Source organism: Mytilus galloprovincialis, chromosome 1 (assembly GCF_965363235.1).
Source record: "Mytilus galloprovincialis chromosome 1, xbMytGall1.hap1.1, whole genome shotgun sequence".
NCBI lineage: Eukaryota > Metazoa > Mollusca > Bivalvia > Mytilida > Mytilidae > Mytilus > Mytilus galloprovincialis.
In genome coordinates, this window is record NC_134838.1 from 103,697,121 (window position 1) to 103,712,465 (window position 15,345).

Consider the following 15,345-nt stretch of genomic DNA (forward strand, 5'->3'; position numbering starts at 1 on the left):
GCAGAAATGACTAAACCATTACCATTTAGAAAATACACTGACAATTATTTTTACCATCATCAGTTATCGCTCCACTCAACTATGTCTTCGAGTGGCAAACAAGACATCAATACTACTGAAGGCAAATTCAAAGTCGCTTTAAATTAACCAAATCTTTTAGGTTTGACGCTTGACAGCTGTCAAACTAACTTGTTCATCGTGTAGGGTAGATATAGTTATTCATTGAAGTTTAATCAACAAAAATATATTTTAACGTCACACAGAAAAACATCTCATCAAGTTATATTATCTTATAACTGAAAATTAAGAATAAAAATGGGGAATGTGTCAAAGAGACAACAACCTACCAAAGAATAAAAAGATCAACCGAGGTACCATGCACTTGACCACCTTTAAGTAAGATATGCATTGATTACATATGACAATCGTTCATTATCAATGCAGTATTAGTAAAAGATAACCTACAAAATAGATATAATTGTTGTGCAGTGTACTTGATAAATAGATATATAAAATAATGTAAGAACAGATATGATTTCATTACTCTAGTGTACACAGCCGATTACGATTATCGCTATCTACAATACCTACTCAGACATACTGGTACACATATGAACATTTATATGTTCATGTACAGATAGCCCATATTGTAAAGGGTACCTAACGTGGGCGAAATTAACGGGTCAAGTTGTACCAGGCATCTTTTTGTATCGGTTGCATGTACGAAACAATTTGTGTTCGAGAATTTTTATCAGAATTTAAACATGTTAAAAGATCGTCAGAAAAAGAGGGGCGAAAGAAACCAAACGGACATTCAAACGCATAACCGAAAAATAAACTGACAGCTCCATGCCGAATTAGAAATGTTCACAAAACACAACACTTTGAACTCTTTGTTTAAAGCATAAGCATCCTTGTGAGCAGCAACCCTTTATCAAGGAAATCATGATCAGAAATACAAGCACTGGAATATCGTATCAACTGGGATAACCCGTATACAGGCGCTGCTGGAATGTGCTACATAGAAATGTAAAGGTTACAATTTAGAGGCTGACATCATCTTCTTTGTCATAAAGTTTTGTTCTTAACCGACCCTCATTGTCAATTTCTAGGTGTAAATAGATATAGGAAGATGTGGTATGAGTGCCAATAAGACAACTCTCCATCCAAGTAACAATTTATAAAAGTAAACCATTATAGGTCAAGGTACGGCCTTCAACACGGAGTCTAGGCTAACACCGAACAGAAAGCTATAAAGGGCCCCAAAATTACTAGTTACTAAAAACATTCAAACGGGAAACCAACGATCTAATCTATATAAAAACGAGAAACGAGAAACACTTATGAACCACATAAACAGACGAAAACCACTGAACATCAGATTTCTGAGTCAAGATATGAGGCAGACTTAACTGTTTTTGTTTTATCGTTCGTTGGAATAGATGCATTCAACATAGTCACCAAATTCTGAATTATTTAGTGAGAAAACATTATCTATATAGCGGAAAGTGAAATGAAAGGAAACTGCTAACTTCTTTTCTCTTCTTTAGAAGTTCCTGTATGAAGTCAGCCTCATATTAATAAAGAAACAGATCGACAAGAAGAGGAACACAGTTGGTTCACATGGAAAAGGATTATTTGAATTAAAATGATGAACTTGAAACTTAACTTAACTTAACTTAACTTCGAAAAAGATGATAAAAGATGAACTGAAAAGCAAGGCTCCTTATGATATATAGACCAAAATGACTTCACTACAAATTTGTAAATGGTGATTTTAGTATTGTTTCATATGGAAAAGACCAATATTCAATACAGTATTTTTGTCATAGTTTGTGAAAGTTTTTAACGTTGAACATGTAAAAATAAAAATGAAAAAGATGGCTGATAATGAATACACCATTTATCTTTTTAATTTTCACCAGTTTAAACATTATATGTAAGTGATCATTTAAAAAATGTTGTCCATGGTTATCTTGGACATATTGTGGAATCCATTATAAAGTGTTAGGCAGGAATTAAACACAGTGGGGTGGATTTGAAAACAATCCCAATGGATTACATTACAGATGGGACATTTTCCACATTCAAATGTTATGACCTTTTAAAGATACTTTGTTACTTTAATAGTTATTGACTTTGGTATCATCAAACTTTTCCATTTTGTGTGTACCTTTGATAACTATTAAATCTCGAAGTGGAAGGTTTAATCGTCAAGAATTTATTCCACACTAGTGCCATTTTCAAAAAGTCGCTCATTCTTTTCTGAAACAATCTCTTTTTTTTAAGACTGTTACAACATTATATATGTTTTATAGCCAGATTAAAATGCTTTAAGATAGCTCAAAACTTCTATGTTTGAGCAAAGCATCAGCATATATTTAGAAATTAAAATGGTGGACAATCAAACGTCTATAGGAAGTCAAACTATGTAAGAGGAAAACGTTGTCTGCAAAATAGACACCAAAAGCATTTTTATCACTAACTACGAGTACTCTTAGATCTGTAAATAGTGTCTTTTTTGTTGTTCGGAATGAAGGATGGATATATACCCTGCCACGTCTGGTCTATGTTTCTGTTTGATGTTTTTGTTTGTATCGATCTGATTAGATGAGTTAAGTCTTTTTTAACTGATTATTTGTTCCTATGTTGTGCTGTTACACCACTGTCCCAGGTAAGGGTGAGGGTTGAGCGCTCATAAATATGACTACTTCCGCCACATTTTTTATGTGATTTTCTCAAGGCAGAAGCATGTAGTTCAGTGGTTCAGTGTCATTGTTTCGAGTCTGTCGTATTTTTACAAAATTGTGACAGTATATTGTCTTTTAAGTATATACTGTTTCGTTTTCGTTTCGGATGGCGTTCGGTGCAAACTTTAATAAGATCATTTAGAATTTGTGGCCTATTAAAATTGCGGTCTGCGTGTTAAACTGCATGGAACTGGTGTGTATTGGACTGGGGGAGTATTTTTTTGTTTGACAACATTACATTTCTATGATCTTTTTCTGACTACCGAATTTAACAAATTACGACCATTATTTTGAAATCTTTAAAAATAAAAAAAAATGTAAAAAAAGAGCAATAAATGAGATAACTTTGTAATAAACAGGTATGAGCAAATAAGTTGGTGATTCAAAACAAAAAGGTAACTTTAAAAACAATTTCTTTTTATTTATACGAACAACTTTTCATGTAAAACTGGTGAACAATACTGGAACTTTACATAAATGTAACTATATATATACAGCATTGCATTGAAAGTAAAAAAACTGAGCTCCTACCAGGGTAATACTGCCTTTTGTTAGAAAAAATATTTTTACTAATTTCAATTAAAACCATTGAATTTTAAAGATATCAAAACTAAAACTGTAAGCACGCATTAACTTTGGTTGGTTTTTGTTAAACATTGTGTTCATGGCAGTTATATATTTTTTAGCGGCGCACATTTTTACAATGTAACTTTCACTCTCCGCCAAACAAGCTATGTTGAAACCAAACATTAAGAGAACTTAGTCTACATTAGAAGACTACACGAAAAGCCAAAACAATAAAACATATAACGTATGCAATATAATAATTACTTATGTATATAAATAATAATATATAAGGTATAATACTTACCCCCATTGTTATCATTCAGTGAATCATTCAATAAAAGGTGGAAAGAGGGGAACGTTGATATGAACCCTGAACTGGACAAAGTGCATTATCTACCTATATAGTATGTAGTGATATATATACAGATGTGATAACGACCCTCTTATTCAATCAGTTTTCACGTTATCTTCTCTTTTAAAAATTAAAAATGAAAGAAAACAATTGAACGGAAATATTACATTAAGTTCTTGATTGTACACTTGTATTTTTATCCTTTTATCACTGTATCATGCAAAATGTTGACGAAAGTAGTCGTTTCTTTCAGAATTGTTCACTTCAGTTTGAGAAAGGAAATGCGAACAGATTTCCTGTTTAATGGTTTCTTATTTTTTATTAATCACATATTTTCTATAAACTGACACAACACTTCTTTAAATCTCGAACCGAACAATTTTGAATGTCCAAAGAACTGTCCGTATACTAATATGATTGGACATTTATGACTTCACAATTATTTACCCAATCAAAAACATTTCTCTGCATTTCTTAAATATATTTTGGGTTATTGAGTAAACTTCTAAGTACAGTATATTTTCCGAAGTAGCACAAGTCTTTTACATTAGCAGTGCTAAATAATTGTTAAAGTTTATAAACAGATGGCTTACGCCAATAATATGGTTTTATCAGACATTCACGCAAATTTGAATATAAAGGACATGATAAAATATTTTAGAACACTAAAGCTCAGAAATGACTGTTTTCAGTAAGAGGATTTGTAATTCATTTGTTACAAATATTTGCTATTTGGAATTATATTTATATGTATTTATTTTTTGTGTATTTAATACTTCTGTCTGTTTTGTCATGATCGTATATTTTTGTAATCTATATTTAGTATATATATATATAGATTATACATGTACCTATATGTTGTAACACATTTGGTTAATAAAGAATTGAAATATTGCTTTTCATGTTTCATTTCTGCATGTGCATGTAAGTCATGAACCTTGTATATACCTGGTCGGTTTTGTAGTGTTTGCAGGTGCGTTTTTTTTTCATTCTCAACTTTAGTAAAATACGGAACGATGATTGAACGTGTTTTATATGGTGTTAGAATGATAGAAAGACATTGGTTCGAATAAAAATGAGTTGAAATTCAAGGACCCCCACATTTACGACCACTGGGTCGATGCCACTGCTGGTGGAGATTTATTTCCCCGAGGGTATCACAAGCCCAGTAGTCAGTACTTTTTGTGCTGACATGAATTGTCATTGATATGGTTATATTTATATTTACTGTTTACAAATATTTGAATTTTTTGAAATACTAAGGCTTTTCTTCCCCAGGCATAGATTACCATAGCTGTATTTGGCAAAACTTTTAGGAATTTTGGTCCTCAATGCTCTTCAACTTCGTAATTTATTTGGCCTTTTTAACTTTTTTGGATTCGAGCGTCACTGATGAGTCTTTTGTAGACGAAACGCGCGTCTGGCGTATATACTAAATTTAGTCCTAGTATCTATGATGAGTTTATTTATACACATAGAAGGTTATTACACTAATTTAAAAGAAGTAGTAACTGTTGTTGGAAGAAACAGTATATCATGAAAAGATTGTTAAACTGAATGACAAATGATAAATGCAATCGACACACATACCACCACCATGACATTCTATTGTGAATATCCCAAGAACGTTCATTAAGATCGTATTAGGAGTTTAGGAGAATCAAATAAATTTGTTGTCTGTTATATATATTTTTCGGACGAGTTAGTGTTGGAAATCAAGTTGTTTCATTCGCACTCATACAACATTTGTTATTTATATTCATTTGGTGGTTAATTGAGTTTGTTGTGATGTCCTTTACTTTTGGTGGGCCTGCTATTTTTTATGTATATTTTTTTCTAGACAAAATGCAACAATTTCAAACATTAAAATGCACAAAATATATCAACATAATTCCAAATGTACTTAACATTGTAATAAGTGTTGAAGTTGGCAATTGAATACATGGAAATACACGGATGCACTGTATTACTTATTATCAAAACCATATTTTACCCGAAGAGATGATATTTGTATTTGGTAAAAATTATGTAAACTGAAAATTATTTATTTACATTAGATTTAAAAGATTGTTCTAACGTGAAAGCATAGATTTGTCAATAAAATATAATGTGTTCATGATACCAAGGATTTGTATAGTAACTCTTACTATACAAATCCTTGATGATACGCATTGAACTTTAATAAAAATGTTATATCAGAAAAAGCAGGTTAAACATATTTCTAGTTTTTACAAGAGCGGAGGCTTTATTGATACTTTTATTAGGAGTAAGTAGTAGTAAGTGAAATGTTAGCAAATGATTCGTAGCGGACAATAAAAATATAAAGACAATCATAAAACACCATGGCTGAAAGGAAAGACGACGAACAGACAAACAACTGTCTACATAAAAAAAAACAACCACAAAGAATACTAAAAACTGAGCAATCCGGAAGGGTACAAAAGTAAGTATATAGCAATAAGTGGCATTTGGTGACGTCATTATTCAAAAGAAGAGAACGGCATGGTTGATGCCTATGGTGATTTGTGGCACAGTTATTTTTTTTTAAAGAATGGTCCACCAAATCATGTTGACGTCCGTAAAACCCTAACTTATAATTTCACCAAAGTGTGAGTATATAATACAAATAACAATTCCTATTGTTCCAAAAACACTTTATATCCTCTTATATATATGTCATATGTATCCCTTTGTTAACGTGTTAAAAAATAGAGAAACCAGGAAGTTTGTCTCTAGTAGTATATTATATAAAGACTTAACTTAACATACACTTAACTTAAAAATTACCAACTTTACAAATTGTGACTTGGATGTCGAGTTGTCTCATTGGCACTCATACCACATCTTTAAATTATATCTACTTGAATGTGTGATATTGATTTGTTTGTGACTTTCATTTTTATTAATTTAACAGCAAAAAAGTTTTTAAAAATGTACGACGTGGAAGATTGGAATAACTACCTGATACGTGCATTTATTCCGTTAGATATTCTACTTATTTTGTTTATAATCATAGGAGTTACGGGAAATGTTCTAGTTATATATGTCTATGGATTCAAAATGAAAAATATTAATGACGGTCAGTACTTTATACCGTACCTAGCTGTTGCTGATTTACTAGGAAGCGTAATTTGCCCTCTGTTTGGATTATCCATGACTCTAATGCCAATGACGTATGAATATGATGCACTTTGTAAACTTGGATGGGTCTTTGGATCCGTAACAACTTTAATGTCTATTTTCCTACTTGTGACGATTGCAATTCAACGTTATTTAAAAATATGCAGGCGAAAAGGTCCTAGGATGACATTAAGATGGAAGAAAATACTCATGATGTGTGCTTTGTTATTTTCAGCTGTTATTGGAGGTACGTCCGTGTTCACCAAAGGCTCAATCCCGTTTCACCATTTGAACAGAAACGTCACTGGACAGATTTGCGGAACCAAAGCCGGTACTTTGTCCGTCGTTTATGATGGTGTATTGGGTGTTGGTGCTTTTATTTGTTGTGGGTTATTAATTGTACCGTATTGTTTAATAGCTCGGAAAACACATAAATATCTTATAAAGGAAACCCAATGCGAACTTCAAAAGCAAACAGAAACTAGAAATAAAATTACTGAAAATCAAACCAAGGAACATTCCATTTCAACTCCGGAGCAAAGTGACATCGAAGTGAAAGCGTCTAAACTCAAAACTCATGAGAATCAAACCATACGCTATTCCATTTCAACACTAGACACTGAAATGCAAAGTGAAAATGATATTACTTTACAAGACAACGAAGAACTATCGAATAACATAGCATTAGATAGGGAAAATAGTTCAATGAAAAATAACAGAAATAATATAAATGAACAGCCTCACAAATTACGACAGACAAACCGAAGGATCATTAGCCAAGTTACAAAAACATTCATGATTATATCTTTTATATTTATAATGTGTTACATTCCTAAGATAATAATCATAATTTTGGAAACAGCTTCAACCACTTTCTGGGAGAATGCTACGGACTTTGAGAGACTGGTTCTAATGTTTGTACATCAAGGTTATATTTTAAATAATATTGCTAATCCTTTAATCTATACATTTTGCGATAAAAAATTTAAAAAGGAAATAAAGAATATCTTCTGTCATAGTATATTTTCCAAGAAAACCTAAAAGAAACTAGCTTTATATTTCTTTACAATACTTTTTGGAGAGAGAAAGAGAGAGAGAGTACCTTACTTTTTTTCAATTAGAAGAGGTGGCACAAAGGGGAACATAGTAAAACATTACACAAATTTGAAAAACTTTTAGGAATTTTTAATTCTTTTTCGTACTTCATTTGGCCTTTTAAATTCTTTCTTGATTTGAGAGTCCCTGATGAGTTTTTTGTAGATGAAACGCGCGTATGGCGCAAATACCAAATTTCAATCTTGGTATCGATGAGGTTATTAACAACCAGTAGGTCAATGCCACTGCTGGTGGAGTTTTTATCCCCCAGGGTATCACCAGCCCAGTAGTCAGAACTTCTGTGTTGTAATAAATTATCATTGATAGGGTCATAACTTTAAATTAACTGTTTACAAAACTTTGAATTTTTGAAAATACTACGTCTTTTCTACACCAGGAATATATTACCGTTACGGTAGCTGAAGTTGGCAAAACTTTTAGGAATTTTTAATCATCAACGCTCTTCAATTTCGTACTTTATTTGGCCTTTTAAACTTTTTTTTATTTGAGCGTAACAGAAGAGTCTTTTGTAGAAGAAACGCGCGTCAGGTGCAAATACCAAATCTCAATCATGGTATCTATGATGAGTTTATTGGAACATTTGTGAATCGGTTAAATAAATGAAAATAAGGATAAAGAATATATTATTGTTGCTTATTTATTTGTAAAAGTAAAACAAGGAATAAGAAACTAAGTGCATATTTCCGTACTTATGAAATATCTTCCGCTTTGACAGCATGTTTTCCTAAAAAATAATTATCCGAATACACATTAAACAATTTTTTGCTGAACGGATACAGCGATTTCCTAGTTTAGATAATAGTGATTGTAATTCTTTCTATCCCAAAAATTGTTTTAGTAAGTGTTTCTGTTGTTTTTCATAAAACAAATACTGTTCAATTGTTTCGATGAAATTTTGAAATAGATAACTCCATTATAAACAACTATTTTACTTGGGTCGACTCCAATCTTAATTGACAAGGATTGTCAGTTTTCCTGTCGCAGGTCGGTTGTTTTCTCCGGGCACTCCGGCTTCCTCCACCAATAAAAACTAGCAGCCACGAAATAACCTAAATGCAGTGCTGAAAAGTGGCGTTAAAACATCTAAAAATCAATCAAATATTTTGGGTCAAATGCGAATCTGTTAAGAAACAAGGCAGACATATTTTTTGTTTTATCTTTTTGTTTTAATAATAGTTATCAAAAGTACCAGGATTAATAATAAAATACACATGTAGCATAATGATTATGGGACATATAAGAGGTTGACATGTTTTTTTACTGTTTTTCCTTCTTTTAATCTTTTAAAATAAACTGTAACTGTTGGAATGAAAAATTCTTCCGACATTTCTAACCATTGATTTATCAGTTACGATAGGCATCATAAACCATAATTTGAAACATGCAAACTATCAAAATGCACACTTAATCTGCTTAAGCAGCATATTTTTCAAGTAAACTTGATATGAAAATAAGTCCCGAAGTTGGTAGTGAAATCCAATAATGAATCCTATGAATGATTTTAAAACAGTATTCGACCTTTAAAAAAAGAGAAAATATGAATTCGTAATCAATGCAATAATGTGTTCATGCTACTCATTGTTTTTTTTTTCATAATGTTTCATATGAAATGAATGAAGGTATAGAACATTCTAGTTTGAATAAGTGCGGAGGCTACTTTAATAATTTTGAAAAAATCTTTTAGTAAGTCTCAAATAGAGGCAGAAGATATCTAGCAGAAAATCAAAAATATAGTTAAAGAGAGATAACTCTAATCATTTGACTTTTGAAAATATTTTTTTTTAAAGATTGTCTTTTTCGCTTATTACAAAATATGCTTTTATCGGTTGAGATTATTCTAGAAGTATAATATATTACAATTATTATAATAGGAAGTTATAATTATATTGTAAGCTTAATTTTATATGTATTTTTTTTTCATTTGAAAATTAAATAGTAACTGTCAAATCATAAATTGTGTACGTTGTTATTTGCTTTTAGCGGACCATAATATTCTATATAACTAAAGTCTCTATAACTTATCCCGTCTTCGGACATATAACATACTATATGAAAACTTGAAAGTATGTAAACAATTAGAACTTAAATGTCAGATCATACAGTTGCTTCTAATTCAGAATGCTGCAAAAGATTGCTTTTTGCTGATTTTTTTTATTTATTAAAACCAATTTGTGTGTAGTTTCCATTATATCAACAAACAAACAAAATAGAACAACAAACAAAAATTTAAAGAAACAGATGCTGCATATATGTTTTAGAGGAGATTCAGGTGTCCAATTTTCATATGTATTGTAACTGTTGAAATAAAAAATTCTTTCCCACTATTCAAATCATTGATTTATCAGTTCACTATAGGCATGAAAGAGACAACAATTTCAAACAAGCCAAATATCAAAATGCACACTAGACATCGAAATAAGTCTTGAAGTTTGTAGTGAAATCAAATGATGAGTTTTATAAATGATTTTAGAACCTTTACAAATAAGTGCGGAGGATACCATGATACTTTTGAAATATTGTTTTATTACAGAAAATACGTAGCAGACAATCATAAACCATTAGTCGAAGAAAAACAGATAAGACTTTGGCCGAAAAAAGAAAGACGACTACAAATTAAAACACTACACTAATAATGATTAACTGAGGATTCATGCAATGTTTTTCTACATTGACTAGATGTATAGGAGTAGTAATTTTGCGACTGTCCTAAGTCAGGAGCCTCTGACTATTGTGAGTCGTGTATGCTTTTTATTTTTTAGTTCATTTATATGTTTTGGAGTTAAGTATGACGACTATTATCGCCGAAAAAGTAAATTTTTTTAAGGGCCAACTGAAGCACGCCTCCGAATGCGCGGGCCTTCGCCTGTTTTCTACTCTTTGATTTGGTTGTTGTCTCATTAACTACTCTCCGTTTCCATTCTTAATTTTATGAATGCTGCAACAGTTTCGTAACGTCTTGATATTTTCAGACTATGATCTAATTTTATTTAATACTGAAAATGAAAAAAAATGTAAAATATGGTTTGTATTTAATAACCATACCTATCTGTTGCTGATTTACTTGGAAGTTTATTTTGTTGTCTGTTTGGATTTTCGATGACACTCATGCCATTGACGTATAAATTCGATCAGCTCTGTAAAATTTGAAGGTTGTTGGTATCCGGGACAACTAACATGTCTGTTGTTCTTCTAGTAGTGATTGCTATTAAATGATACTTGAAAATATGCAGGCAAAAATGTCCTTTGATGACAATGAAAAAATAAAAACAAAAAAAAAAACACCTGGTGTTTGCTTTATTTTTATCATCTGTTGGTGCAGGGTCGTCATTGGTCACCAGAGGTTCAAATCCGTTTCAAAGTAGAAACATAAATGGCACTGGACTGATATGCGGAACAGTAATTGGTACTGTTATCGTCATTAATGATGGTGCATTTGGTGCTGGTATTACTCTTTGTTATGCGTTATTAGTTGTACCGTATTGTTTAATAGCTAGAAAAAACATTTAAATATCTGCAATAGCATGACAAAAGTGAAGTCAAACTGCATACATATAGCCAAAATACTGAAAAATCAATCCGAGGACCATTTATTTCAAGATTTGTAATCGGACCAATAAATGGTAATAACATTACTTTATAAATCAAAGAACAACAATCTTGTGAAATGACATTAGATTTTGGAAAATAATTTATTGAATATTAATAAAAAATGTAAAGAAACAGCCAAACAAATTATTAAAAAAATCAAATGATCTTTAGCCAAGTCACAAAACATTAATATTTATATTCTGCTGCCTTCCTAAAATAACAATTGCAATTCTGAAAACGGGTACAATCAATTGCTAGGAGAAGCAAACCGACTTTGAGAGATTGGTTCTAATGTTTGAACACCAAGGCTATATTTTGAATAATATTGCCAACCCTTTCATTCATACATTTTTTATGAAAAATCTAAACCTAAGTAAAAAATATGTTCTGTCAAATTATATTAACCAGAAAATGGTAGATAATTTAAACGCATTGCAATATTGTTATACGTTTTGATGAAAGACATGCACCCAGACACAACTTAAGATATTTGTTTATTCCTGCATTTTCGTAATTTTTTCAGATAGTTCAAAATATGGTACGCTGCTGGGCATAATGTTGATAAATAAGTGAGAAAAATGATGAATTGTTAGTGAGAATGAATATGAAGCTTATTACGAATAGAAACAGTATATTCTTTAACATTTTAAAGGAATAATAAAATAGAAAATATGAATTTCCCGGATGGTTATATTAAAAAGAATGAAATGTTACCTCGACATATTTCATTCTAGATCATGATCTTTCGATCTATATATATGATAATAATCGTATGGTTAAGCGTCCTTAAGATGTAATTTTGAATTTTATGGATGGTTATATAAAATGAATGACATGTTACCTCGACATATTTTATTCTAGATCATGATCTTTCGATGATAATAATCGTATGGTTAAACGTCATTAAACTTGACTCGACAAGAATCTAGAGAATAAAATATATATTTTTATCTAACTTAAGCCCCAGTCCCACTAGACCACGCTCACCGCGATCTAAAATAAATTCAGATAGTGGTGAGGTCGCGGTATGAGCTGCATGAAAATGTAAACTTTCGTTGCTTTCACAATCCTACTACGTCCTCATTACGCTTCTACAACGATCCCACTACGATCATACCACGTTCTCATCGCGCTTATTCTGCGACCTCACTACGCTTATCAAGATCTTTCTACGCTCATCACGTTCTCACGACCATTCCACGAGTCATCCGATTGCAACACGATCTTACCACGCTTCTACTGCGATTATAGCACGTTCTTACCACGATTATACTACGTTCATACCGCGATCTTACTACGTTCTCAGCAATAACGTCAATATCAATACAGTTCCATTCCTTCTATTTCTGATAAATACGTAGATTTCTCGGAAACAATACAGTCATTCCACCAAAATCTACTAGAACACGTGGGCGTGGAGGTAGGGGTTGATGTAGAGCCAGAGGGAGCTCTGATAGTAACGAATCCTTGGGTTTAAGTGATAAAAAATTGCTCAGTGCTCGGAGCACTAAAATCATGCTCGAAACATGAAATCCAGTATTTTGATTGGTTGATTTTTGAGTACAAAAAACTGACTCGAAGGTTTTATGACTTCAGGGCCTGATCAAGCAGAGATGATCAGTCGGACCGAACAATCCAACCTAAATTACAACCTATTGCTAGTCCATAAAGCTCAAACGACGATATTTCAGTGAACGATAGCAGATATGACACAGATATGTCAATAGATATAGGATGATGTGGTATGAGTGCCAATGAGACAACTCTCCATCCAAGAAACAATCTATAAAAGTAAACCATTATAGGCCCAGGTACGGGCTTCAACACCGAACAGTAAGCTACAAAGGGCACCAAAAATTACTAATTTAAAATCATTCAAATGGGAGAACCAACAGTATAATCTATATAAAAAACCGAGAATCATGGTTGAATCATTAGAGAAAATGAAAAAGAAGTTCTAATTACATATACAAACAAACAAAACCTGGAGAGATCTAATATATTTTATGTGAAAATGACAATGAGAATGATGGTCGTAGTATGAACGTAGTCAGGGCGTAAGAGGAGCGTGATGAGGACGGCAAGGGCGTGCTAGAATCGTACTATGGGCGCGAACAGCGTGGTATAGTCGTAGTGGAAGCGTAGTTGGGTCGCGGTGAGAACGTGATGGTCGTAGTGAGGTCGTAATAACGTCGCTGTGAGATCGTAGCGCAGTTTTTTCGAATAGAATCACGCTGTCGCTACGATGATACAGCGACCTTCGCGATCTTACTACGATCTTAGTGCGCTCTCACTACGCTTCTATTACGACCTGATTTCGCCACGACCGCACCACGATTGTTTTGAACATGTTCAAAGTTGGCCACGCTCATCACGATCTTGAAGACCTCACCACGACCGTGATACGACCTTACTGCGATCTACACGATCGTACTACGATCATCAAAATTTTCATTTTTTTACAGATCGTAGTGCGATCGTGGCCTAGTGGGACTGGGGTATTAAAGCTTAGTTGATACATCATTGTTAATTGATTTTTTTAACAAGCTTCTAATTGATGAATTCAACAACACATACCGTTATCTTGAAGATATTTTTTTGTTAAATAATTTTCTCAATATACTGCTGAAATATACCCAAAGGAACTTACTTTAAATAAATCAAATTTAAATGATAAGAACTGTCCTTTCCTAGATTTAGACATTTCGGTCTTAAAAGGGAAACTCCACACTAAAATTTACGACAAAAGGGACGATTTTGCGTTCCCTATTGTTAATTTTCCATCTTTAGATGGTGATGTTCCTTTGGCACCATCTTACGGTGTTTACATTTCACAGCTCGTTCGCTATGCCCGTGTCGTTTTTGATTTAAACGAAGGTAATCTATGTATTACTGGTAAATTATTAAGCCAGGGATTTCGTTACCATAAATTACTTAAAATTTTTAAATACATTTTTCCATAAATATAAAGATTTGGTTTTGAAGTTTAGTTGCACCTGTAGAAAACTTATTTCTAACGGGATAGCACATCTATATTTTTACGGAAATGGTGTTAAACGTGCCCGAAAATTTAGAAACGATCCTGGTAAACTTGTCGATCCGTTAAATAAACTTATTCTAAAAGGTTACCAATTCAACACTGTAATAACTTCATTGAATATTGTTTTTATTGGTATACATATTGGTTTTTTTATCAGTAAATTAAAAGCAAACTAAATATTACTTGTTTGTTATATACATATACACATTCATGAATCTACAATATGTCGATACCAGTAAATAAACTCATCATAGATACCAGGACTAAATTAAGTATATACGCCAGACGCGCGTTTCGTCTACAAAAGACTCATCAGTGACGCTCGAATCCAAAAAAGTTAAAAGGCCAAATAAATTACGAAGTTGAAGAGCATTGAGAACCAAAATTCCTAAAAGTTTTGCCTAATACAGCTAAGGTAATCTATGTCTGAGGTAGAAAAGCCTTATTTTTTAAAAAAAAATCTAAAATTGTAAACAGTAAATTTATAAACTTGGCATTGTACAAGGTCATGTTTTTTCTCTGACTGTTTATGACGTCTTTACACGAAATCCATTTGATATTGGATGTGTACGGATTGATAATTTAGTCGTAGATGCATGATTTCTGTACATAGTGTCTTTTTGTTGTTGGGATGTACAAGTACCCGTCCACGTCCACTTGTATTTTTGTCCATCTGATGAGTTAAGCCTTTTTCAACTGATTTGTATAGTTCGCTCTTATGTTGTACTGTTATACCACTGTCCCAGGTAAGGGGATGGTTGGGATCCCGCTAGCATGCTTAACCACGCTACATTCTGTATGTAAGTGCCTGT

The 15,345-nt window shown here is 32.3% G+C and overlaps 1 protein-coding gene across 2 annotated transcripts in view; it reads right to left on the reverse strand.

The window, feature by feature from the left end:
• Positions 1–3,743, reverse strand: part of LOC143048106 (uncharacterized) — a 28,980-nt gene extending 25,237 nt beyond the window's left edge. For both annotated transcript variants that reach the window (XM_076221560.1, XM_076221570.1), the window contains exon 1: positions 3,622–3,743. In XM_076221560.1, the coding sequence (XP_076077675.1) occupies positions 3,622–3,636 (15 nt within the window). In that variant the 5' untranslated portion in view covers positions 3,637–3,743. The remainder of the gene's footprint in view (positions 1–3,621) is intronic.
• Positions 3,744–15,345: the final 11,602 nt, after the last annotated feature.